Source organism: Lonchura striata, chromosome 4A, assembly GCF_050655825.1.
Source record: "Lonchura striata isolate lonStrDom1 chromosome 4A, ASM5065582v1, whole genome shotgun sequence".
NCBI classification, from domain to species: Eukaryota; Metazoa; Chordata; class Aves; order Passeriformes; family Estrildidae; genus Lonchura; species Lonchura striata.
Window position 1 is genome coordinate 15,005,721 of NC_140742.1, and position 21,500 is coordinate 15,027,220.

At 62.1% G+C, this 21,500-nt stretch overlaps 2 protein-coding genes across 7 annotated transcripts; one reads left to right on the forward strand and one right to left on the reverse strand.

The window, feature by feature from the left end:
• Positions 1–1,513: 1,513 nt before the first annotated feature.
• Positions 1,514–3,387, reverse strand: BMP15 (bone morphogenetic protein 15). Its single transcript, XM_021547831.4, has 2 exons — positions 2,917–3,387; positions 1,514–2,430 (listed from the first exon to the last, which is right to left on the reverse strand). The coding sequence occupies exons 1-2, from the start codon at positions 3,236–3,238 to the stop codon at positions 1,655–1,657; spliced, it is 1,098 nt and encodes a 365-aa protein (XP_021403506.3). The 5' UTR covers positions 3,239–3,387; the 3' UTR covers positions 1,514–1,654.
• A 2,511-nt stretch (positions 3,388–5,898) lies between these two features.
• Positions 5,899–18,204, forward strand: SHROOM4 (shroom family member 4). 6 transcript variants are annotated; one of them, XM_031504803.3, is made up of 10 exons: positions 6,123–6,317; positions 9,634–9,785; positions 10,897–11,028; positions 11,558–13,505; positions 13,689–13,750; positions 14,150–14,749; positions 14,971–15,393; positions 15,476–15,662; positions 16,234–16,506; positions 16,586–18,204. In XM_031504803.3, the coding sequence occupies exons 1-10, from the start codon at positions 6,192–6,194 to the stop codon at positions 16,853–16,855; spliced, it is 4,173 nt and encodes a 1,390-aa protein (XP_031360663.3). In that variant the 5' UTR covers positions 6,123–6,191; the 3' UTR covers positions 16,856–18,204. The 6 variants fall into 6 exon arrangements, with proteins under 6 accessions (XP_085426763.1, XP_085426762.1, XP_031360663.3 ...); XM_085570640.1 differs by having other exon boundaries at positions 15,476–15,716; positions 16,586–17,551; XM_085570639.1 differs by having other exon boundaries at positions 6,148–6,317; positions 11,649–13,505.
• Positions 18,205–21,500: the final 3,296 nt, after the last annotated feature.

Sequence of the window (21,500 nt, forward strand, 5' to 3'; positions counted from 1 at the left end):
ACTCATCACCAAGATGTGGCTAACTAGGGGCAAGACAGAACCTGGGGCTCTGGTTTCTCACTCTTCCAGGATAGGAAAGAAACTTTGAGACTAGCAGGAAAGGGAGGGATTGGAGTTGACAGCATCCCATCCAACAGCAAACACGGGAAAAATAAAATTGCTGAAACATCCCCATGGAGCTTGGGCCAGCAATAACAGATGGGGTTGGACCCCAAGCAAGAGGAAACCCTGGCAAAAGGATGAGCTGTGGAGAAACAGCACCCAGATGACAGTGGATGATGACTGCCACCTATACCTTACTGCTCAACGAATGGAAATTTTGCTCCAGCACTGCAAACAGGGCACCATTTCCAGCAAGAGTCAGGTTTGTTTACAGATACCTACACACACCAGCCCCAGCAGAGAAATGCCTTGGCCATGGTGACAGACAGCCCCAGGAGACCTGGTCATTGCCCCTCCAAGGTCCCCTAGGACTTGCCCTGTACAGAGGGATGTGGGGCATCTCTCATTCCCAGCCCCATGGAGGCAGCTGCCTGCAGCCACATCTCCTCTACACTAGGGTAGGTCAATGCTCCTGGGGAGGCACTTCTCATAGGCCCTGCTTGAACCAGATGGGATTTACCCCCACACCAGCCCACTCCAGTGAAAGCACAAGGGCTGTTGCACAGGGATACAGCCTAACCCAGGGGGCATCTGCTGCACCCCAGGGACAATGCAAGAACAGGCCAAGATGGTCTTTAGCAAAATCAAACAATTTATTTATTCACAGTCAAGAAATAAATAGAGAAAAATCAGGCAGCAGGGGTGCTGAGAGCAGGACTGACCCTTCTGGGAACAGGGACACACCAGGAGCCCAGCAGAACCCAAAGCCTGTGTGACAGCAAGAGTGCAAGAAGGTAGAGAAACATCTGCAATAGGAATCTGACCTCTGGGAAGAAGACCTGAGCCCTGCTAGAGGGCAAGCCAAGGTGCTGAAGAACAAGTGTGTCAGAGGAAACAGCAGGCAGAGCCCAGCACAGGCAGCTGCCTTGGCCTCTAGCACTGGAAGCAGAGATAGCAGCTCAGGTCCCTCTAGCTTTTCATAGTCCTTCCAAAGCAGAACTCAAGGGGAGGAGAGAGGCTTCCTCCCTCCAGCCCAAATTCTCAGCCTGATGAGATACCTCTGCAGCTGAGACTAGATAGGAATGGGGTGCATGTGAGTTGGGAAGGAATGCCACAGGCAGGGTCACATCAGATCCTAACACCACCAATGTGTCAGATACAAAGCACAGAGACACCTGGACTTCTTACCCTCCCTGCCCTCGCTCCACCAGGAGACTCCCAGCCACCTCCTAAGAGCTTCATACTCCAGTTTAGGACACAGCTCATATCTGAGAACATCAGGCCAAGCCCCCCCTGCCCACCAAAACCAGGCAGCAGCCATGGGGGCTGCAGGAAGGACAGATGTCATGGGGCAACAACCCCAGCACAGGTTCCTGCCTTTAAAAACCCACAATTTACATAAAACTGTCATTGTAAAACCTCCCCACTGAGCAGCACTGCACGGGGAGTGGAGATGAGCCAAGTAAGTCCCAGGTAGAGCAAGATAAATGCTAAAGTCCAGATCTGCAGGAAGAGGCAGAGCCCAGGGGTGATGTGCTGAGGGCAGTGGAAATTACCGGCAAGTGCAGGACTCTGCAATCATGTTCTCGAATTCCTTGTACAGTATGCCTCCATTGCGCTCAATCATGAGGACACTGATGGGGCTGTAGCGATAGGGCACACAGGAGGGCCGGGGCACACTGGCATCCACAAGCTGATGGACAAAACTCTGCACCACAGCGTGGTTGGGTGCGTGGTAGTCATAGCGGAGCAGGTGGGGACAGGTGCCCTTGCAGTAGCGTGGGTTGTAGCGGTGAGGAGCGATGATCCAGTGGTCCCAGCCCAGCTGTGCAAAACTGACAGGGAAGGAGTGGAGGGAACAGTCACTCTTCTCCCCTCCCTGCTCCCGCAGGTAGCTGGACAGGTCATGAGCCAGTGTCCCTGTATCACGTCGGTGCCGGTGGGGCTCTGCTGACAGAGGTGCCAACCCTGCCTGGGTATCGTTAAGGTAGAGAATGAGGAAAGGGTGGCCAGGGGCCACTGAGGCATTGTGGCCTCCTGCTCGGCCAGCGCGCACACAGACATGCTGCAGTACCAGGCTCCCCACGCTGCTGTTCCCCAACACCAGGTAAGGGGTGACATCAACTTCAGCCCAGCCATGGCGGGGACGGGCAGTAGGGCTGAGCAGCACCCTGGGTGCCTCATCAGCCATCACCAGCTCCAGAGCGCAGAGGAGGCGACCATGGGCCAGTGACAGACTGGGCAGGTAAACCACAGTAGCTCTGAGGAGGTGCTCAACCTCTGGCTGGCTCTCCACGTGGTAGGTGAGGGCCTGCAAGTACCAGCGACCTGCAGGGAAGCAGTGACCAGTACCCTGTTAGCATAGTGCAGGAGGCACTGTGCAGCACCCCTTCCTCTCATGGTGCTGCCACAGCCCTACACAGCACAGCAGAGCCTGTGACAGCCATCTACCCCAGCACAAGGCAGAAGCTGCAGCAAACAGAAGCCATGAGCCAAGGCTTGCTGGTGGCATGAAGGGCAGAGTCTGTAACACTTCCCATCCTCTGCACCAACACCACTAGCCTGGCAGAGCATCAGGAAGAGTGGGAACGAGAGAAGGGCACACAAGGGCCAGCTATGCATTTGCCCATCTCACCCCTAGGGCAGAGCCTTAGACTCCTGCCAAGTGGAACCCCACAATCAAGAGCAACCCCAGCCAGGACGCTGCAGAGAGGGGGAAGGAAGCAGGCAAGAGAGCTCGCCTGCAGAGCTCAAGGCCACCCTGCTAGCTCTGCTAAGCGCCCATGCCATCCTTAGTGCTCGCCAGTTCCTTACCTGCCCAGGGCTGACCCCCATGGGAAGTGGCCGGGACCAGGCGGATGGTGTTGGTGCCAAGGCTGCGGCTGCGGCGGGGCCGGCCTTCGCGGTCAGCAGCACGCCGGTACAGATCCAGCATGTAGCGCAGGGGCTGCCCACTGGCTGGCCTCGCTTGCCAGCCTGGGCTGCCTGGAGCCCGTGTTTGCAGGGCCTGCAGGAGGGGCAGGGTGGGGACAGCAGGCAGGGAGCCAAGGGGCAGTAGGGACTGGTTTGCAGCCTGGGAAAGGGGCACAACAAGGAGGAGGAGGAGGAGGCTGGTGAAAGAGTAGGGCATAGCCATGATAGGTGAGTGTCGGGAGCAGGTAAGAGGGACAAGGTGAGGATGGCCAGCAGAAGAATTAGGAAGAGCCTGCAGTCATGCTTCTCCTCACTTGAGAGGCAGAGTTGACTGTGGGCACCAGCAAAAGGATCCCAGGGTGCTTCCTGCTCCTATCAAAACAGGACAACCACAACAGCTGCTTCAGATTGACACAGGAACAGAAAGGTGGGGGGAATCTGTATGCAAAAAGAGGTATAAATTCCAGACTAAAATCCAGACCAGGAGCAAAGCAAGCCCAGCAGAGCCTGGCTATGGGAGCTGTAAAAGTGCTGGGGTAGGGGAGTGGGGTGAAGCGGAGAGGGAGTACCAGCTCATTCAGCTCACCTGCTCCTGGCTCAGCCTCCTCCTATGGGGTAGGAGGTGCTTGCCCAGGCCCATTTTAAAGGCATGGACTCAATTAGGTCTTAAAGAGGCAGGAGCTCACTGGGTCCCAGGGGATTGGGACCAGACAGAGCCCGAGAGGGTGCTTTCATGCAATGAGAGTCCCTCCAGCTCCCTCCACTCTGTGCTGACTCTCCAGCAGTGGCTCATCACCTTTATGCCCATTGCTGGTCTGCACTGCCCCAAGCAGGCACAGAGCCTGGGGTTCTGCTCCCCAGCATTCCCACAGCACAGACAGGCTGCCCAGTGCCTCAGTCTATCCAGCTGGCACTGAGACCCTTGGGTGAGCAGAGTGACCCTGAGCCCAGCAGTGCTAAGTATTTCTGGGTGAGCCAGCAGTACCACACTATAGGCATCATCCTGCCACCACCACCAGCATGCCCACAACTTTGACTACCTTGGCCAGTTTCCAGGCCTTTCTGCCAGCACCTGCTCAAAGCCGAGAGGTGAGCATGATGCCCAGCCTCTCACTGGCATGGGCCATTCGAGCCCCTTTCCATACTGGGGACAGTGACTCCATGGTGCTTGCCTGGGAAAGGCCCTCTGGGCACACACTACAGTGTGGCATGGGCAGCTGCAGCCAGTGCCATCTCCAGAGCCCCTAGTGTTGTGCCCAGACCCACAGTACACTGTTGCTCTCCTGCTGGGATGGAAGTGGCCAGGGGGTGAGCACACTGGTTGGGAATCACTGGTGCAGGCACAGGGATGTGGGGAGAGCTGGGAGAGTTGTACTGGTGTCTGCTGCCCACCCTTCCTGGTGCCAGCTGGGCACAGTGCTAAGGGCTGGAAGGGCTGTGTGGAGGTGTGTGTGGTGCTAAACGTGATGAGCCAGGGCACAGGAGCCCTTTTGACTGGCCAGGCAACCCTGGTTACTCATTTGGGAAAGTGCACAAGGGGCAGATGAGCCAGTGAATGTTAGGAAAAGCCTGGGCATGGCAGCAGCCAGTCATGATTTGGGGGCATTACAAGGCAGGTGGGAAGGCCATAGGGGAGAGCAGATTTGGGTCAGGGTGGTGGACACGTCAGTGGTGGACATGTCAGGGCCGTATGGGGGGAGCCATGCATCTCTCCTGGGTGGGCTCTAGCACTGCAAATAGCCCAGGTACCACTTCACCCTGTGACATCCTGGCTGTACTGGTCTGACTGCAGATGGGCTGCACAGGGAACAGGCAGAGTTCAAGGCAGGTGCTTGTGGACAGGGACTACCAAGAAAAACTTGAGATCATTCCAGCACTGGGAATGAACCAGCTTGTCACTGCAAGCCGACCCTCCCAGGCCGTGGCAGGCAACCAGGGGCTGCAGATGCTGCTTGCAGAGCGGAGCTTTCCAGGCCGGCTGTGTTGTCTGGGAATGAGATGAGTAAGAGTCGTGGCCCCAGGCGGGAAGGGGAGGAGCTGGACTCTCGGGTTTCCCCAGGAATCCATGCCGATCCACTCCCACCGTACCCTGCTTGCCATCGCCGGCTCTTCCCCTTGCCTCAGTTTCCCTCAAGTGGTACAGCTGCTTCTCCTGTGCCTGGCAGGGAAAAGACAAAGGTGAAGAACGGCCAAACTGCCAGGCACACCCTAAGGTGCCCAGCAGGATATGGATAGGGTGGGGGCTGGCATGGGTAGGTCAGACAGGAGCCAGCAGCATGCGCTGACCTGCAGGCAGTGGAGCTTGGGCTGCCAGTGTGACTGCATGGTGGGGAGCCGGGGGAGCTGCATCACCCTACTGCCACCCCTCGTACCCACCTGAGTGCTCTTGAACTGCCACCGTGCCGGGCTAAGCTGAGCTGAGCAGACCCTATTAGTGTGGGTTCCTGGTGGCACCATATTGTGCTGAACCCAGCTGGGTCATTTTGAGCTGAGCCTGTGCATGGTCAAGCTAAGTCAAGCCAGGCCAGGCTCTGCTGAGCTGAACTGTGCCAGCCCTGCTTGTCCAAGTCAACCAAACTGAACTGCACTGAACAAAACTGGGCCAGGCCAAGTGGAGCTAAGCCAGATGAGGCCCCTGGTTGTTCTACGCTGTACCAAACTTAACTTTGCCAGCACTGTGTCATGTTGAAATGAGCTGAGCCAAGCCAGAATGTGCCAACCCAGCTGAACTGCACCGAGGCATGCCAGGCTGAGCCATGCTGGGCCAGTTAACCCGTACTGGCCCCCCTGCCATCCCACACTGAGCTGAGTTGTGCTGTAACGTGCTGCACCGAGGTCAGTTGAGCCGGACAGTAGAGAAATACGCCGGCTTGGCTGTACCAAGATGAGCCAAGCAGCTCACTTCAGGTCCCTGGGCTAAAGGGCGGCATGCCAAGGTTTGAGCAGAAAGGCGCTGTGCCGTGCCATTGTGTGCAGAGCCATGCCACGAGCCGTGCTGTGCCGTGCCGAGCCGGCCGCCGCCGTCCCCCCGCGCCTCATTGGCGGCGGCGGAGCAGTCCCGGTGCGGGGCGGCCCCGCCCCGCACTCGCCCCGCGCCGCTCAGCCCGGGCGGGCGGGGGTGTCATTTCCTCCAGAGCTCGGGGCCGGGCCGGGATGGGGCTGTAGCTGCAGCCGCCATGGAGCGGGCCGAGGGCCGGCCCGGCGCCCCCCAGTACGTGCATGTGCAGCTGCAGGGGGGCGCGCCCTGGGGCTTCACGCTGCGCGGCGGGCTGGAGCACGGCGAGCCCCTCATCGTCTCCAAGGTAGGAATCGCCGGCGCCGTCCCGCGTGGGCTCCGCGACATCCCCCCGCGAGGGGCCTCCCGCCCGTGGCGGGGCGCGGGAGGCGGCAGGGGAGACGGGAGGACAGCCGGGGCGCGGCGGTGCCGGGGGTGCGGGGAGCCCCGGCGGGGTCTCGAGTCCCGGCGCGGCGGGACGGGGGCGGCCGCTCGCACCTACGATCTCCGCGGCCCTCCGCTGAGAGCCGCGGTGGAGAGTGAGAGCGAGAGGGGCGGAGGGACAGCCCGGGCCCGGCGGCAGGAAGAAATTCCTCTGGCACATCCGTTGGGCTGGCGTCGGGGGCGGCCCCCACATTCCCTTTCACGTCTTTCCCGGTCCCGTCCCGCGGGCTGTAGCCGGGGGAGGTCAGCCCCCCGTGTGCCCGTCTGTCGGTGCCGCGCCCACGGGCGTCCCGGGCACCGGACTCTGCGGGGACATTTAGGGCCACGGTGGGGGAGCCAGAGTCCGGCCCCTCGTGCCCCGGCACCCCTGGAAGGCGGGGGTAGGACCGTGCCCGGGACGGGGCTGGCGCCGGGGTGCGATGCCGAGCGGAGCCCGGCCGCAGCCGGCAGCGAGCGCTGAGGGTGAGCCCCGCGGCCCCGACGTCTGGGCACACAGAGGGGCAGCAATTCCCGCGGCCCCCGCCAGCGCATCGCTCCGCGGGGAGACCCGCAGGGTGCAGCGCCAGGGGAGCTGCAATAGCCACCCCTCCACGGAGCCCGGACGGGGGGGGCCCTGTCGCCGGACGATTTGGCCGCCTGCCCGCCCGGTGTCACCGTCCTGCCGAGCCGGGGTGCGGCGGGCCGGGCTGGCGGCCCCGGGGCTCTCCCTGCCCCGAGCCGCGCCGACTGCGCCCCCGGGCCGCTCCACGCCCTCGGCGGGACGCGGGCAGCGCGGTCTGGCTGGGGGAGCTGGAAAAGTGGCTCCGGTCCCAGCCCTGCGCCCTGAGGTGGCCCCGCCGGCGGGTGGGGAGCCGGGCGCCGAGGGAGTAACTGCCCGCGTCCCGACTCGCTGCTGCCCTTCGGGGTGCGGGTCCCCGCGGCCCCGCCGCTGGCCGGAGGAGGGGATGGAGCTCCTCGCCGCTTTGGAGAAGGGGGTTGGCTTGCGGGCCGCGGGGTGTCGGCCCCCGCGCTCCCACGGACACGCCGCCACCGCGTGTGCTCGGCAGACAAAAGGGGCTTGTTCCAGCGCTCTGTGCTTGCAGGGGAGGGTCCCCCGGGGTCACCGCTGCGGCCGGCCGAGGTGTGTGCGGAGAGGGGCGGCCCGAGGCGCGGGGGGCGCGGGCCGGAAAGAGGAAGGGCGTCCCCGCACTCGGTGACACAGTTTGGCCTCTGAGCCCACTCCGGGCAGGATCCCTTCCTGTGGCAGTCCCACGGCGGTGCTCACACGCGCTCTTAAGCCTTCCATGGAGCTGCAAACGCCGTCCCTGAGCACGTCAGGGGCAGGGAGGGAGGTTGGTGTGGGGCAGGGTGAGCACAGCTCTGGCACTGTTCTGGCTGTGATTCCTAAGACAAGTTTCTCCTGAGACAGGCAGACATTCCCCTGAGCCATCTGGTGCCCACCATTAGGGCCCAGAGCAAACTCCAGCGATGGTGTTCGGGAAGTGTCCTGGGCTGGCTCAGCCAGGCAGGGCAGCAGGCGGTGGTGTTTGCCAGCCAGTGCTGAGTTCACTGGTGGCAAAGGCAGAACAAGGGGCTGTTTGTGCCAAATTTAGCTCCTGGTGAGCGGTGCCAGGGCTGAGCCTGTCCGTCCTAGTGCATGTGATGGCCCAGACATGGGTGCAGACCTGGTGGTGTCCTGCAGCAAGTGGGGACACCTTTCACCTCTGACTCATCTCCATGGCAGTGGCAGGCAGGACTGGTGGGCACGTGTCTGGACAAAGGGCTGAGGTGAAGGTGCAGCCTGCCTTGCACGCTCTGCTGGTGCTCGGTGGTGGGCAGCAGCATGGCAGGAGGTAAACCCAGGTGCTCCACCGACTGCATGGTAGAACTGGGAGTCCTCACAGGCAGTCAGGGTCCCCTGCCAGGAAGGCAGCCCCATGGCTGACATCTGGGTAGGAGGGCAGCCTGCCTGCAAAGGCAGGCACATTGGGCTGTGCCCAGCCTGGGTATGGCATCGTGGTGCTAAGATCCCTGGAAAAATGGGAGAGCTGTCAGTTCTGGGCACAGCTGTGCCAGGCAAAGCCATGGGACAGTTGTGCACTGGGCAGGAGGTTTGGCTGCCCCTGCCTTCCTCCCTTCTAAGGTGACATTTTGTCCAGGGGTAGTGGAATGCTCCCTGAGCCCTGCCCAACATTAGGGCTGGAAAGTGGTGCTCAGGGGCACATGCACAGTGACTGACCTGCTAGGAAGCCATGGGTGCTTCCTGGCACTGAGGCCTGGCTGCTGCCCAGACTGGTCCTGCAGACACTGTGAGCAGAGCTCATTCCTTGGCCAGGCCTGGGAGCAACTGGGTGGGGTGAAGAGCCCATGGGCAGGGTGGGTGCAGGAGCCCCAGCATGGGGCCAGGTTAGCTCTGCCCTAGAGGTGGCTATAGGGTCTTGCCACATCAATGCTAGGCATGGGGCACCCCAGGTCCTGCCCTATACACCTGCATGCCCTGTGCTACTGCCACCATGCAGCAGCAGCTCCAGTCACTTGCCAGCCCTGTGGTGTGGACTTGGCGATCCCTGGCCATTGCAGCGGCAGGATGGGCAGAGAGCAGTGCTGGCAATGGGCACTGCTTAGCCCAGCTGGGCACTGCTTGTCCCAGGGCTGCCAGGACTGCACCTACCAGCTAGGGCAGAGGGCATGGGCCAGGATCTCATGTGCTGGCAGCACAATGGCCATACTTCCTCTAAGCACGTCAATACAGGGTGCCACATTCATGTTGGACATGGGTGTCAGGGAGGGTAGGCATGTGCCAGGGCTCAGCACTTCCCTGCTGTTGTCTCCTCTGTGCACATAGGGTGGGATGGCATCCTTTGGGCATTGAAATCACCACGGGTGCTTGGCAGGCTCGATGGGGGGTTGGAAGCAGCAGCAGGGGGCTGGCAGCCATGCTGGACAAAGGGCCCTTGTGCTGCCTGCGAGGGAATCTGCTGGGATGGGACATTTTTCTTTCTCCTCCCTCCCTTGATTCCCTTGCTCAGAAATTCATGTGACCAGAGAAGGGGGAGAGCCTGGCCCTGCAGATCCCTCTGTGGTGCCTGGGCCTCAGGCACCTTCTCTGAAGCCTCTTCCCTGAGACGTGGTGGCCATGGAACATCCTCTGGGATATTCTGGGGGCTGTGCCTGTCTTGATGCCCCTCTCTGTCACTCAGGTGGAGGATGGGGGCAAGGCTGCCCTGTCCCGCCGGCTGCAGCCAGGTGATGAGCTGGTGAACATCAGCGGGACGCCGCTGTACGGATCCCGCCAGGAGGCCCTCATCCTCATCAAGGGCTCCTACCGCACTCTGAAGATGGTTGTTCGCAGGTTGGCAGTGCTGTGGAGGGGACACAGGGAGGGCCAGTGGGGCTTTCCCTGCCTGGGGAACTGGCAGGAAGCTGGAGGTGCCCTTGTCTCCAGCTTGGAGGCGCCTCTTGCTGGGACAGGGTGGGGAGCAGCCCCTTTGCTGTTGTCAGCACTCCCGCTAAGTGGGGGTTCCACATCCAGCAGAGCCAGGGCAATGCATCGGGCTCACCACCCCCTCGCTGGGCGGTATCCTCAAGCGTGGCCGCTCCTCTCCCTTCCTGCCTGCCTGCCTCCTGCCTGCCTGCTTGCCTGGGAAAGGAAGGAGAGGCAGGGCTGGGCCTTGCATTCCCTTCCCCCCCCAACCCCTCCAACTGCATCCATTCCCTGGCTGCATCCTGACTGACTCCAGCTCCAGCAGCACTCAGGGGCAGGGACGGCACAGGGCACTGCCCTAAGGGGCAGGGGTCCCACGGGACTGTGCTGGGGCTCAGCATCATCCATGGTGAGTCTGGGGGTTCTGGGAAGTCCCTGTGCTGACCTCTCAGCTTGCCACTCATCCACTCAGTAGATGTTGTGGCAGCACTTGGCAGTTGGGAGGTACAGGAGGTGGCTTCTGACCACGTCTGTGTGGCATTTGCTTGGGAGGCTGGAGACTCCTATGGATGCTGTGAGGGGTGGGATAGGGACCAGCACAGGACCCTTCCCGGAGACATGGTGTGGCTGGTGCTTGCTGCAGATGCTGAGGGACAAAAGAACAAGGGGGAAGGTCAGGCTTGCGGTGGAGACAGATGTGGCCCCAGAGTCCCTTGGTGGAGCTAGTTCAGTCCCAGCAGAGACACTTGCCCTGCTCTGGGCACTGCCTATGGGCTATGCAGGGGCCATGTCCTCAGTCTCCTGTTGATGTGGCAGCAGGGATGCTTCAGTCTGGGGAGCCCTGGCCAGCTGGGTGAGCTGTGGGGTCCCCTTGCCCAGAGCTGGGTGCTTGCAGGGCTGGACCCTCCTCGCTGCCATCCCCTTTGGGCGGGCGCTGGCCTGGGGGGGACAGGAAATACCGTGGGAAGTGACTTCAGCCCCGGTTCCTTGGCCTGGCTTCCTCCCCATTCTTGTCCTTTCCCGCTGTTGCTCTTGGCAGGAGGAACGTGCCCGTCTTCCGGCCCCATTCCTGGCACGTGGCCAAACTTGCCGAAAGCCGCCCAGACGTCCCCACCATGCACTGCCCGGCTGATGCCTTCAGCCTCTCCTGGCCTTCGGGGTGTGATGTCAGGTGAGACCCTGGGGGCAGTTGTGAGACTGTGCAAGGGGAGGGGGCAGACGGGACACCCTCTTGGGTTGTGGCAGTGGGGCTGGCATAGGGGCTCCTGCGCTACTTTCGGGCATCCCTCCTCATCCTGCACTACCCTTTCCCCTGGCTGTTTACTCGCGGCTCCCGGCTCCAGGCAGGAAGGGGCGGTGGCTCTGCTGGAGACAGCCAGGAGCTGCTTAGTCCCACTGCCCCGGCTGCCAGAGCTGGGAGGTCTCGAGTGGCTGGAGTCAGACACACCCTGTGTTCCCTGTGCCTGCGCCCCTTGCCAGTGCCAGGCAACCTCGGTGGTGGCCCCAACCCGGGGGTGAAGGGCAGGTTGGGGTAGTGCTGCCTGGTGCTCCATTGTCCCTGGGAGGGTATATGTGGGGGTATGGGCTCCTTGGGATCTCTGTGGAGCTGGATGAGGGGCAGCAGGTGCCTGTAACACTGACGTGGGGCCAGGCAGCAGCAAGCTGTCCCTGCAGTGGAACCCACTGTCCTGGCACTGCAGCACTGACCGGAGCAGCTCCATCGGGAGCATGGAGAGCCTGGACCATCCCAGCCAGGCCTGCTATGAAGGAGACCCCTCACCCGTTGACCAGGGCATGTACCACAGCAAGCGGGATTCGGCCTACAGCTCCTTCTCTGCCAGCTCCATCGCCTCTGACTGCGCCCTCTCTCTCCGTCCTGAAGAGCCCGTGTCCATCGATCCCAGCCTCCAAGGCCCCTGCAAAGCCCCTGACAGGCGCTACCTGAGCACAGGGGCTGAGCCATCTGCCAGCTGGCACCCTGAGGCCTGGCGGGCAGTTGTGCCCCCCCAGCCCCCTGTTAGGAGGGACAGCCTGCGAGCAGCCCCAGCTGGCAGAGGGGACAGGCACCAGGCGTCAGTGTCAGCGGACATGCTGCATGCCAAGGGCCGGTGGATCTCGGACACCTTCCTCTGCCAGCGGGATGGGGAGGCAGAAGTGGTGGGCAGGAGGAAACCAGCACCATACCCCACAAAGGACTGTCTCTCTGCTGACCAGTATTACATGCTGAGCTCCCACCCGGACCGTTGCCCAGCTGAGCCACTCCTGGGGGAGAGCATGGAGTCTGACAGCCAGCCGTACCTGGATGACAGCATGCACCGAGTGCCTGATGCCACGACAGCAGGTGACAACCCACTGCTGTCCCCTCTCAAGGGCCACGTGTCGCACCGTCACAGTGCTCCCGAGCAGCTGCTGGCCTCCCAGTTCCGCTCCCTCCAGCTGGGCACCAGCAGCGGGCGAGCCTCGCCGGCCCCCAGTGGGCAACGCTGGACCTTGTCCCCACTGCATCCTGAGGGCAGCCGAGGGGGAACCACAGGGGCTGCCCAGGATCCCCCGCACTGCCCAGAGCCTTGCTGCCGCCCGCCGCCCTGCCGCTGCTGCCCCGAGCTGCAGCAGGCCTGCGGGCAGGACGGCCAGGGGGCTAGCCCAGTACTGGGCACGGAGGGGCCAGCGGAGGAGGAGAGCCGGGCCGGGGCCCGGCGCGCTGGGGGTCCTCCCCACCGCTCTGCTCAGATGCGCCGCCGCAGCGACCGCTTTGCCACCAGCCTGCGCAACGAGATCCAGCGCCGCAAGGCCCAGCTGCAGAAGAGCCGGGGTCCTGGTGCACCTCCACCTGCTGAGGAGCCAGTGGAGGAAACTGAGGAGCCCCCCGAGACCAGCGTGCTGGCAGAGCGACACCGTGCCCTGCCTGAGCGTCTCAGCCCCGCACCGAGTGAGGAGAGCAGGAACTCTGGCCGCTCTGCAGACCGGGGTATCCCCACCCCTGACCCAGTGCCAGCCCCTAAAGGGCCCCTGTCCCCTGAGCGGGTGGTGCCAACAGCCAGGGGCCGCTGGCGCTGGTCCCCGGAAAACAAGCTGCAGCCGCAGCACTCGCCCAGCCCCAGTGAACTGGAGGGCTACGGCCAGGGCCCGGCGGCCTGCGGCTCCCCGCCACGGGGCAGCGACGAAGCGGTGCTGCTGCCCTTTGCCGACCGCCGCCGGTTCTTTGAGGAGAGCAGCCGGCTGGCAGCACCCCGGCACAGCAAGCCGCCCGCGGGTGATCCCAGCGCCTTCCAGCCCCCCGGCCCTGAGCGCCGGGATGCCCGCCGCCTCTCCGTGGAGCAGCCCTACAGCCCCCCCTCACCCAGCCGCCCTGGCTCTGCCGGCCCCTATGCTGAGTGCTGCCGGGAGCAGCCCCACTGTTACAAGCCACTGGCGAGGCCGGGGGAGCTGGATTACCTGCGGGGCTTCTCCTACCCCTATGGGGCTCCCCTGCGCCCCGAGCCTTGCCGCTGTTGTGGAGGGGACCTCTGCCCACCCCCACTGCCCCGTGGCCACACGTGCCGCTGTCACCCTGTGTCCTGGGTGCGCTGTCCTGACTGCTGCTACCCGGCTACCCATCCTGGGCGAGAGGACAGTGATGCCTGGTCCCCCCGGCGAGCTTTCGTCCCGGTGAGTAGTGCCCTGTGGAACTGTGCTGGTGCACTGGCACTCCCTTGCACCCCTGGACCATTACCCTGGGTTGGGGTGTGGGGTGCTGTTCCCCCAGTGGCCCTGCAGACTGCCTGCAAGCCTTCTGGGGATGGGACACAGGTGCTGGGGGATCCATTTCATACTGCTTTCCCCCACACACAGGAATTTCCTCAGGATGAGTGGGAACCACCTGCAATAACCAGGAAAGTCAGCCAGTCCACCAGGTGAGCCCATGCCAAGTGCCACGGTGCTGGGATGCATGTGCCACTCAGTGGGGTCCTCTGCCAGGGGGATGTGGGGACTGCCATGAGTCTGATTTGGGATGTAGAAAGTGCCTCCCATACTTCCTTGGCCATCCTTGGTGTGGTGCCCTTTGAGGCAGGAGGGGGCATGCAGGGCAAGGGTGTGTGAGGAGGTGTCCACAGCAAAGGTGGTCCCTCCTTACCCTTTCCCAGAGGTCTGGGGCCATCTCTGGGGGGCTGTACCCAGCAGATGAGCCTGGGCTTCTCTCACCAGTGTGACTGGATGACTAGCTGGGGTAAATGAGGCAGGGCATGAAATGGGCCTGAACTGCCAGATGGGTGACTGTGTACGGGAGGACGGGTGCCTCCTTCTCTTCCTAGTGAGCTCTCCAGCTACCCACCGGGTTTCCCAAGGCTTGGCACATTCCACACCTGCCTTGAGAGCACCGAGCCACAGTGGCCACCCTGCTACCGGGCCACATCCACGCATGACCTCTTGTGGGATAATGACCGCCTGGCCCACACTCCTGAGAGCCCCCCGGATCCGCAGCACCGCCCGCTAAGGGGCAGAGCCTTCTCTGAGAGCCACCTCAACTTGGAACCTTCCAGCCCCTGGGGCTGTGACCAGAAGGACCATTTCCGTGCCAAGCTGGACCCTCCCAGCATCCCCAAAAAGAAGGGTCCCCCGCCACCCCGCCCACCTCCGCCCAACTGGGAGAAGTACAGGCAGCGCCGGGCATCCCAGCACCCACCAGATGGTGCTGGGCATGGCTCTGCCTTCTCTGCTGCCCCAGTGCCAACCCGCAGCATCGCTGACGCAGTGAGGGAGCGGTCGCAGAGCCTCACCGGGGAGCAGAAAGGCCAGCCCTGGGGGCACACTGTTTGCCCCCCTGCTCCATCAGGTGCCTGGCCCCGACCTGAGGCCCCCAGATCACTCCGCAGGACTCCTGGGCCTGATGCTGCCAACGCTGAAATTTGCAGGCAAGTGGTGCCATGGCATGGGGGTGGGAGTGAGAAAACAGGCTCAGTCGGGACACATGAGGGGGCTTTTGTGGGCCCTTGTACCCTGTATCAAAGCATCCTTAGAGCACCCTGTGGGGGTTTTTGTGTTGTGGGGTGTCCCTGGCATGGCCATAGCCCTGAGTATCCCTGCCTCCATGGGTGGGCTGGGGAGCTGACATGCCCTGGGTGGATGTTGGCAGGGTGTCAGGAGCCGGGGAGAAGCGGAGTAAGATGAAGCAGTCCTGGGAGATGGAGGAGCAGCCCCAAAGGCTCATCCAGAACCAGGAGCAGGGCTGTGCCAGTCCCCGTGGGGCGGGTGAGTGCTCCCTGTCCCTGCATTGTGGCTCTGGCCCTGCCCTGTCAGAGGCACTTAAGCCCAGCTCTGGGGCAGTGGAGGGGGTGAGCTGCCAGGGCAGCTGGCCCCAGCCCCGCCGCATGGACTCCGAGGAGCGGCTGTGGGACGTGGCTGTCAGGGACCATTCCCTGGCCAGTGTCATGGCCCCCTTGGCTTCCGCTGGCACTGCCACTGAGGTGATGGGTGAGCTGCTGGTGGCAGGGGAGCGACAGGCCTGGCAGAAGTGTTTCCAGCAGGACTGGCACCTGGAGGCCCTGGCTCAGGACAGGTAGGGCTGTCATGGCACCGGGCCCCATACCAAGGGCATGCTGACACCCCCAGTGCTTATTGCTGTATCTCTGTCTCCCCAGGCAAGGTTTTGAGCCCATCTCACTGCCTCCCAGGAGTGCTGCCAGCTCCAGTTCCTTCCCAGTGCACTATGGTGTTGCAGTGGGCAAAACCGAGCCACTCAACAAGGTAAAGGCACTGCCGGAGGTAGTGGAGGGGAGCTCGGAGGATGAGGAGGAGGAGGTGGACCATGAGCTGGTGGAAAAGAAGGTACAAGACACTGCTGGGGACAATTCCCTTGTGGTTCCCCACCACCCTGGCCAGGTGCTCATGGAGACTGGGGAGATTTCTGGATGCTCACGGGGACTAGGGCATCATTGGTTACTCTTGGGAGCTGGGACATCACCAGGCATTCATGGGCATGGGGGGTAATTGCTGGATGCTTGCAGGTACCAGGAACATTACTATATACTCACGTGGGGCTGGGACATTGTCAGATGTATGCAAGGACCAGGGGCATTGTCAGGTGTTTGCAGGACCTGGGAGTCTCACCAGATGCTCTTGGGGACCAGCGGGATCTCCAGATGCTTGATGTTTGCAGGGGCTGGGATGTTCCCAGATACCCACAGGGACTGGGGGCACCCATTAGGTGCACATGGACTCTGAGACATTGACGGATTCTTGTGGGGACTGGGAATTGCCACTGGCTCATGGGAACCAGGGGTACCACAAGGTTCTTGTGTACTGTTGGCCTCAGCACATCACCCCTACAACCTCTGTGCCAGTCCCCTGATCCCACAGAGAGTGGCCTCAGTTACCCCGACCCCTTTTGCTCCGGCAGCTGCAGCTGATCGAGAGTCTGAGCCGCAAGCTGGTGGTGCTGCAGGAGGCACAGCGGGGGCTGCAGGAGGACATCAGTGCCAATGGGGCACTGGGTGAAGATGTGGCTGCTCGCCTGCAAGCCCTCTGCACCCCAGGGGAGTTCGACAAGTACCGCCTCTTCGTGGGCGACCTGGACAAGGTGGTCAACCTCCTGCTCTCCCTCTCGGGTCGCCTGGCCCGGGTGGAAACTGCGCTGGGCAGCCTGGGGCCACACGCCCCTGCTGAGGACAAGGTGGGCATGGGGGAGGGACCCTCACCCTGGAGGCTTTGGGCTGTGGATGCCCTGCCAACTCCAGCTGTCTTGCCCACAGCTGGCCCTGCGGGAGAAGCAGCGGCTGCTGGTGGCACAGCTGGAGGATGCCAAAGAGCTGAAGGAGCATGTGGGGCGGCGGGAGGAGGCAGTGGGTGCCATGGTGGCACGGTACCTGCCCGCCGAGCACCTCCAGGACTACCAGCACTTTGTCAAGATGAAGTCGGCCCTCATTGCTGAGCAGCGGGAGCTGGAAGAGAAGATCAAGCTGGGCCAGGAGCAGCTCAGGTGCCTCCGTGAGAGCCTTGGCCAGGCCTCCAAGGACTGCTAGCCCCCTACCCAGTCTCCCTCCAGGATCCTGGCTGTGATCCCAGCTTGCTGCCAAAGAGGATCCAGCCCCTTGTGGATTCTCCCTGTCTGTCCATCTGTCCAGCCCCTGCCTTTTATTTATTTTTCTGATTTACCAAGCAGGGGAGGGGGGTTGCCAGTCCAGGTGCTGTCAGAGGCTGTTGTGCCGCAGAGCTGTCATGGGCTCTGGCCACTCAGCAGCCTGTGGCCCAGTAAGACCAGATGGATGGATGCTACCAGCACTTTCATGTGTCTTTCTGTGCACCCATGAGGTCCCTCCAACTTGTCCTGGTCACCAGTGTCTGTTTTGTATCTGGTGCTGTACCACATGCCTTAAATATCCCTCAGCTACTATTCATGCAGCACCTGAAAGGGTTAAACCATGCTCACCCTCTGTCATGTCTGTTTGTCCAGCTCTGTCCATCTGTCCGGTGGGAGCTGAAGGAATTTCAGCCCCAGCATCCTCTTCCTCCTCATTGTGTCAGAAACAATGGCCCCAGCCAGCGGGTTCTTAACCCACTCCCTGCTGGCTGAGGAACCCCAGGGGGCCGAGGTGAGTGCCAGGAGGTGCTGTGTACCTGTGCCTTGGGATGGTGCCCTGCCAGGGCATGGCATGCTGAGATAAATACACTGCTACTCTGTCACCCGTGCTGTGGGCATGGAGACAGCCCAGCCTCAACCAGCCCTCACCGCTCGCTTCTAGCTCAACACCAGGAGGGATTAATAGAGGAAAAACTACATTAAAGACAAAACGGGGTACCTGTCCCCTCCTTTCTGCTGCAACAGCCACAAATAGCACTTAGATGTCACCCCCGCCACTGTCCACCTGTCTCCATGGCATGAGCAGGTGCCTTCATACTGATTTTGCACAGGGGTTTAATGCAACCAGCAGGAGCTTGGGCCAGAGGGGCAAACATTTTGGGGAGGTGGGTCAGCTGCAGCACTTTAGCATGGCCCCATAGCTGGACAACCCAGCCCAGGGTTCAGGCAGTGTCCATGCCTGCCTGTGAGCTCCAGCAGCAGCCTCCCTGTGTTGCTACCCCTGCTCTGGGCCACCCTTAGCCTGTTAAACACTACACCTCACACCTGCCTGACTGTATTGGGGTATGGTGCCTGGCAGGAGTGGGGTCCTCAACATTCCCTCTGTCCCAGCCACCCCCAGGATCATTGCTAGGACCAAAGACTGCCCCCCCGGGGGCCATGCTGCTCTCATGGTGGGGGTCAGCAGCCCTGCACAGGGCCTGTGCTGGAGGAGCTGCCAGCGCCTGCGTGTTGCTGCATGCCATTGTATCTCTAACAGTAAAGCAGCAGCAGGAGCTGCACTCTGTTCCAGCTGTGTCTTGCGTGATTTGTCCCCCGTGCTCCAACAAGTGGCGCTGGAGCGGGAAGGGGGTAATTGCTCCAGCTGGGATGAACCGAGCCTTAGCCAGCTCTTGCAAGCTGAATGCCCCCGTGGCACAGGGGGCACCTGAAATGCAGCTGTGGGCAGGGTGTCTTGTGCTCCCAGTGCTCCTAGGCTGAGCTGGGGCACGGGTCATGCCTGGACCCTTCCCCCGGGATGCACGTGGGGGTCACAGCACTTGGGTAGTGGATACAGCGCTTTCCCTGGCAGTCTGTCAGGGCACAGATGCCAGAGCTTTTGGGGCAGCCGCGGGGAGGGGGTGGCCGTGCCCAGGGGGGTGTCGCCGTGCTGCTGCCGCCGCTGCGGCTGTTCCGGGCTGCCGCGGTGCAGGGCGGTGCCCGGTGCCGTGCCCGGTGCCGTGCCCGGTGCCGTGCCCGGTGCCGTGCCCGGTGCCGTGCCCGGTTCTGGGGAGCCGCGGGCGCCGCGCGGCACCGGGACAGCGCAGGGGCGGCGGCGGCCGCCGGGGGGCGCCAGTGCCCGCTCGGAGCGCGCGCGGGTGGGCGTGGGAGCGCAGGTGTGCGCGGGCACGCGCGGGGGCGCGCCGCCGGCCGTGCTGCAGTGCGCGCGCCCGCGCGCGCGGGGGAGCCCAGGCGGGTGCAGGGCGGGGTGCGCGCGGGCACGAGCGCGGTGCGGGCACGCGGCTGTGCAGGGGCTACGGGCGCGTCAGCGCGCACAGGTGAGCGTGTGCGCGCGGGTGGGTGCGTGCGCGCGCACGCGAGCGCTCGCAGGCGAGCTCCCGCACGGGTGAGCGCACGCACCCACCCGCGCGCACACGTTCTCATCGCTGAGCACACGCCGCGTGTGTCAGTGCGTGCGTACACGCACAGCCCCACGCCGCTGCTCACAAGAGTGACTGCACCTGCAGGTGAACGCACACGCGGGGGAACTTGTCCTGTGTCTGATGTGCATGCACATGTGTGAAAGTGTGAGTTCATAGGGCTGCTTGTGCAAGCCCTTGCATATGGATAACTGCGGGCACGGGGAAACTGCCCCACGACCCCATTCAAAACCCCGTTACGCCTCCATGCAGCTCCAGCTGCTGCCAGGTAGGACCATCGGCCCAAGGCATGGTGGTGTGGCCGGGTTGCTGGGTACAGGCACCCTCAGTGCTGGACGTGGCCATGGCATGGGGTATCCTGGGAATCCTTTCGTGAGATCCCAGAGTCTTCCAGAGCTGCAAACAGAACCCACAAAGGTGCGGTAGCCCCTGGCCCTGGTGTCTGTCTCCCCATCACGATGATCTCTCCATTTTACAGATCCCAGATCTGTCCCACAATATGCCATACACCTGAGCTGGGGAAGGACGAGGACATGGCAGATAGTGATGCTTTAATAAGAAACCCCTGCCACATTTTGGAGATGGGGAATCCTGGAGCATAAATGTCCAAACCCCACAGTAGGCCCCCCTCACTCCCACAGTCCATTACAGCCCAAAAGGGAAAGCCATGCATTGGGAAGAGACAAGAGAGCCCTCCCTGTCCCTGCACTGGGACAGCATGGCTCTGCAGGAAGGAAGGGATATGGGGCTCTGCTGGCACTGGAGAGCCCAGAGCAGCAGTGGGTGAAAGATGAGCACAGGCACCCATGGGACACTGGGATGGAAAGTGAGGCCAGACCCTCTCTCCCTGGATGTGGGCTGTTTGGCTGCACACCCCCCTGTGTGCATGCATGTGTGTGTGCTCCAACGCACGCTCCAGGGCATGTTCTATGCAATCACACCTCCCTGGGGGTATCTGCATGCACACACTACTGAGTCACAGAAAGGTTTGGGTTGGAAGGGATCATTGAAGAACATTCTGTCCAACCCTCCCTACCATGGGCAGAGTTAGGGTTAGGGCTAGGGTTAGGGCAGGGACATCTTCCAGGGATGCCAGGTTGCTCCAAGCCCTATCCAGCCTGGCACTGAGCACTTCCAGAGACGGGCCAGCCACAGCTTCTCTAGGCAACCTGTGCCAGTGCCTCACCACCCCCATGAAAAAGGATTTCCTCTTTCTGTCTAACCCAAACACACCATAAGTCACCTTAAAACTGATGTCCCTTGTCCTGTCTCTACATGCCCTGTGAAAAACTTTCCTTTTGGAATCCCCTTGATGTATTGAAATGCTACTTTAAGGTCTCCTTGGAGCCTTGTCTTCTCCAGGCTGAACAATCCCACATCTCACAGCCTGTTTCCACAGTAGATAGTTTTCAGCCCTCAGAGCATCTCTGTAGTGTCCTCTTGACCAACTCTAACAGCACCACATCCTCCTTGTGCTGGGACCCCAGAGCTGGAGCCAGCACACTTGGGCATCTCACCAGAGCACTGCAGAGCAGATGGGGAGAAGCTCCCTCCCTCACCCTGCTGCCCACCATGCTGGGGCTGCACTCAGGACATGGGTGGCTCTCTGGGCTGCCAGCACACTTGTGTGCACATGGAAGTGTGTGGTGGCAGCTGTGTATGTGCTCGGCTCCATGTGATGATGCCATATGCCCATATGGTTGCATGGCAATGGTGCACATGCTCACCTGTGCTTGGGGTGTGCATGTGGGTACGTGCACAAAAATGTGTGTGACCACGGTGTGAATGCTGACCTGTGCCAGCCATGTGCCTGTCTTGTCCATGTGGGGAATGCACAAATGTGTGCACAGTGGCAGCGCGTGTGCTCACCCATGCCCACACGCATCCATGGCATGCACGGGGTACAAGTGCTTCCCCACGCCTGGGGCGTGCAGGCACATGTGGCCTGTGACTGCTTGTGCGTGTGCCTGCGTGGATGGTGCACACACATGTGCGGCCGTGATGCCTGTGCATGCGCTGGCCCTGCCCACACAGGTGCTGCACACGCAGGTGCACGGCAGTGGTGCATGTGCTCTCCCATGCCCATGCACGTACCCGCGTGAGGGGAGCATCCGTCTGTGCATGGTGGAAGCCGTGCCTGCCTGTGCATGTGTGAGCCTGTGCCAACATATGTGCACCCAAGAACACCCACAGCGGTGTGCCTGAGAGCACACACACACCAGTGTGCCTGAGTACACCCACAGCGGTGTGCCCAAGCACACTCACACCTATGTGCCCGTGAGCTCACCCACACCGGTGTGCCCGTGAGCTCACCCATGCCGGTGTGCCCGTGAGCTCACCCATGCCGGTGTGTCCCTGAGCACACCCACATAGGTGTGCCCATGAGCACACCCACCCCTATGCGCCTGAGCTCACCCACGCCAGTGTCCCCGACCACAATCACACTGG

Excerpts from the sequence above, each read along its gene's own strand:
- BMP15 (XM_021547831.4), bottom strand. The coding sequence starts at position 3,238 with ATGGCTATGCCCTACTCTTTCACCAGCCTCCTCCTCCTCCTCCTTGTT. Across the intron at positions 2,431-2,916 it reads TGGGGGTCAGCCCTGGGCAG|GTCGCTGGTACTTGCAGGCC; the intron begins GTAAGGAACTGG and ends GCTTCCCTGCAG.
- SHROOM4 (XM_085570636.1), top strand. The coding sequence starts at position 5,996 with ATGCCACGAGCCGTGCTGTGCCGTGCCGAGCCGGCCGCCGCCGTCCCC. Across the intron at positions 11,029-11,508 it reads CCTTCGGGGTGTGATGTCAG|GCAGCAGCAAGCTGTCCCTG; the intron begins GTGAGACCCTGG and ends ACGTGGGGCCAG. Across the intron at positions 15,394-15,475 it reads GAGGCCCTGGCTCAGGACAG|GCAAGGTTTTGAGCCCATCT; the intron begins GTAGGGCTGTCA and ends CTGTCTCCCCAG.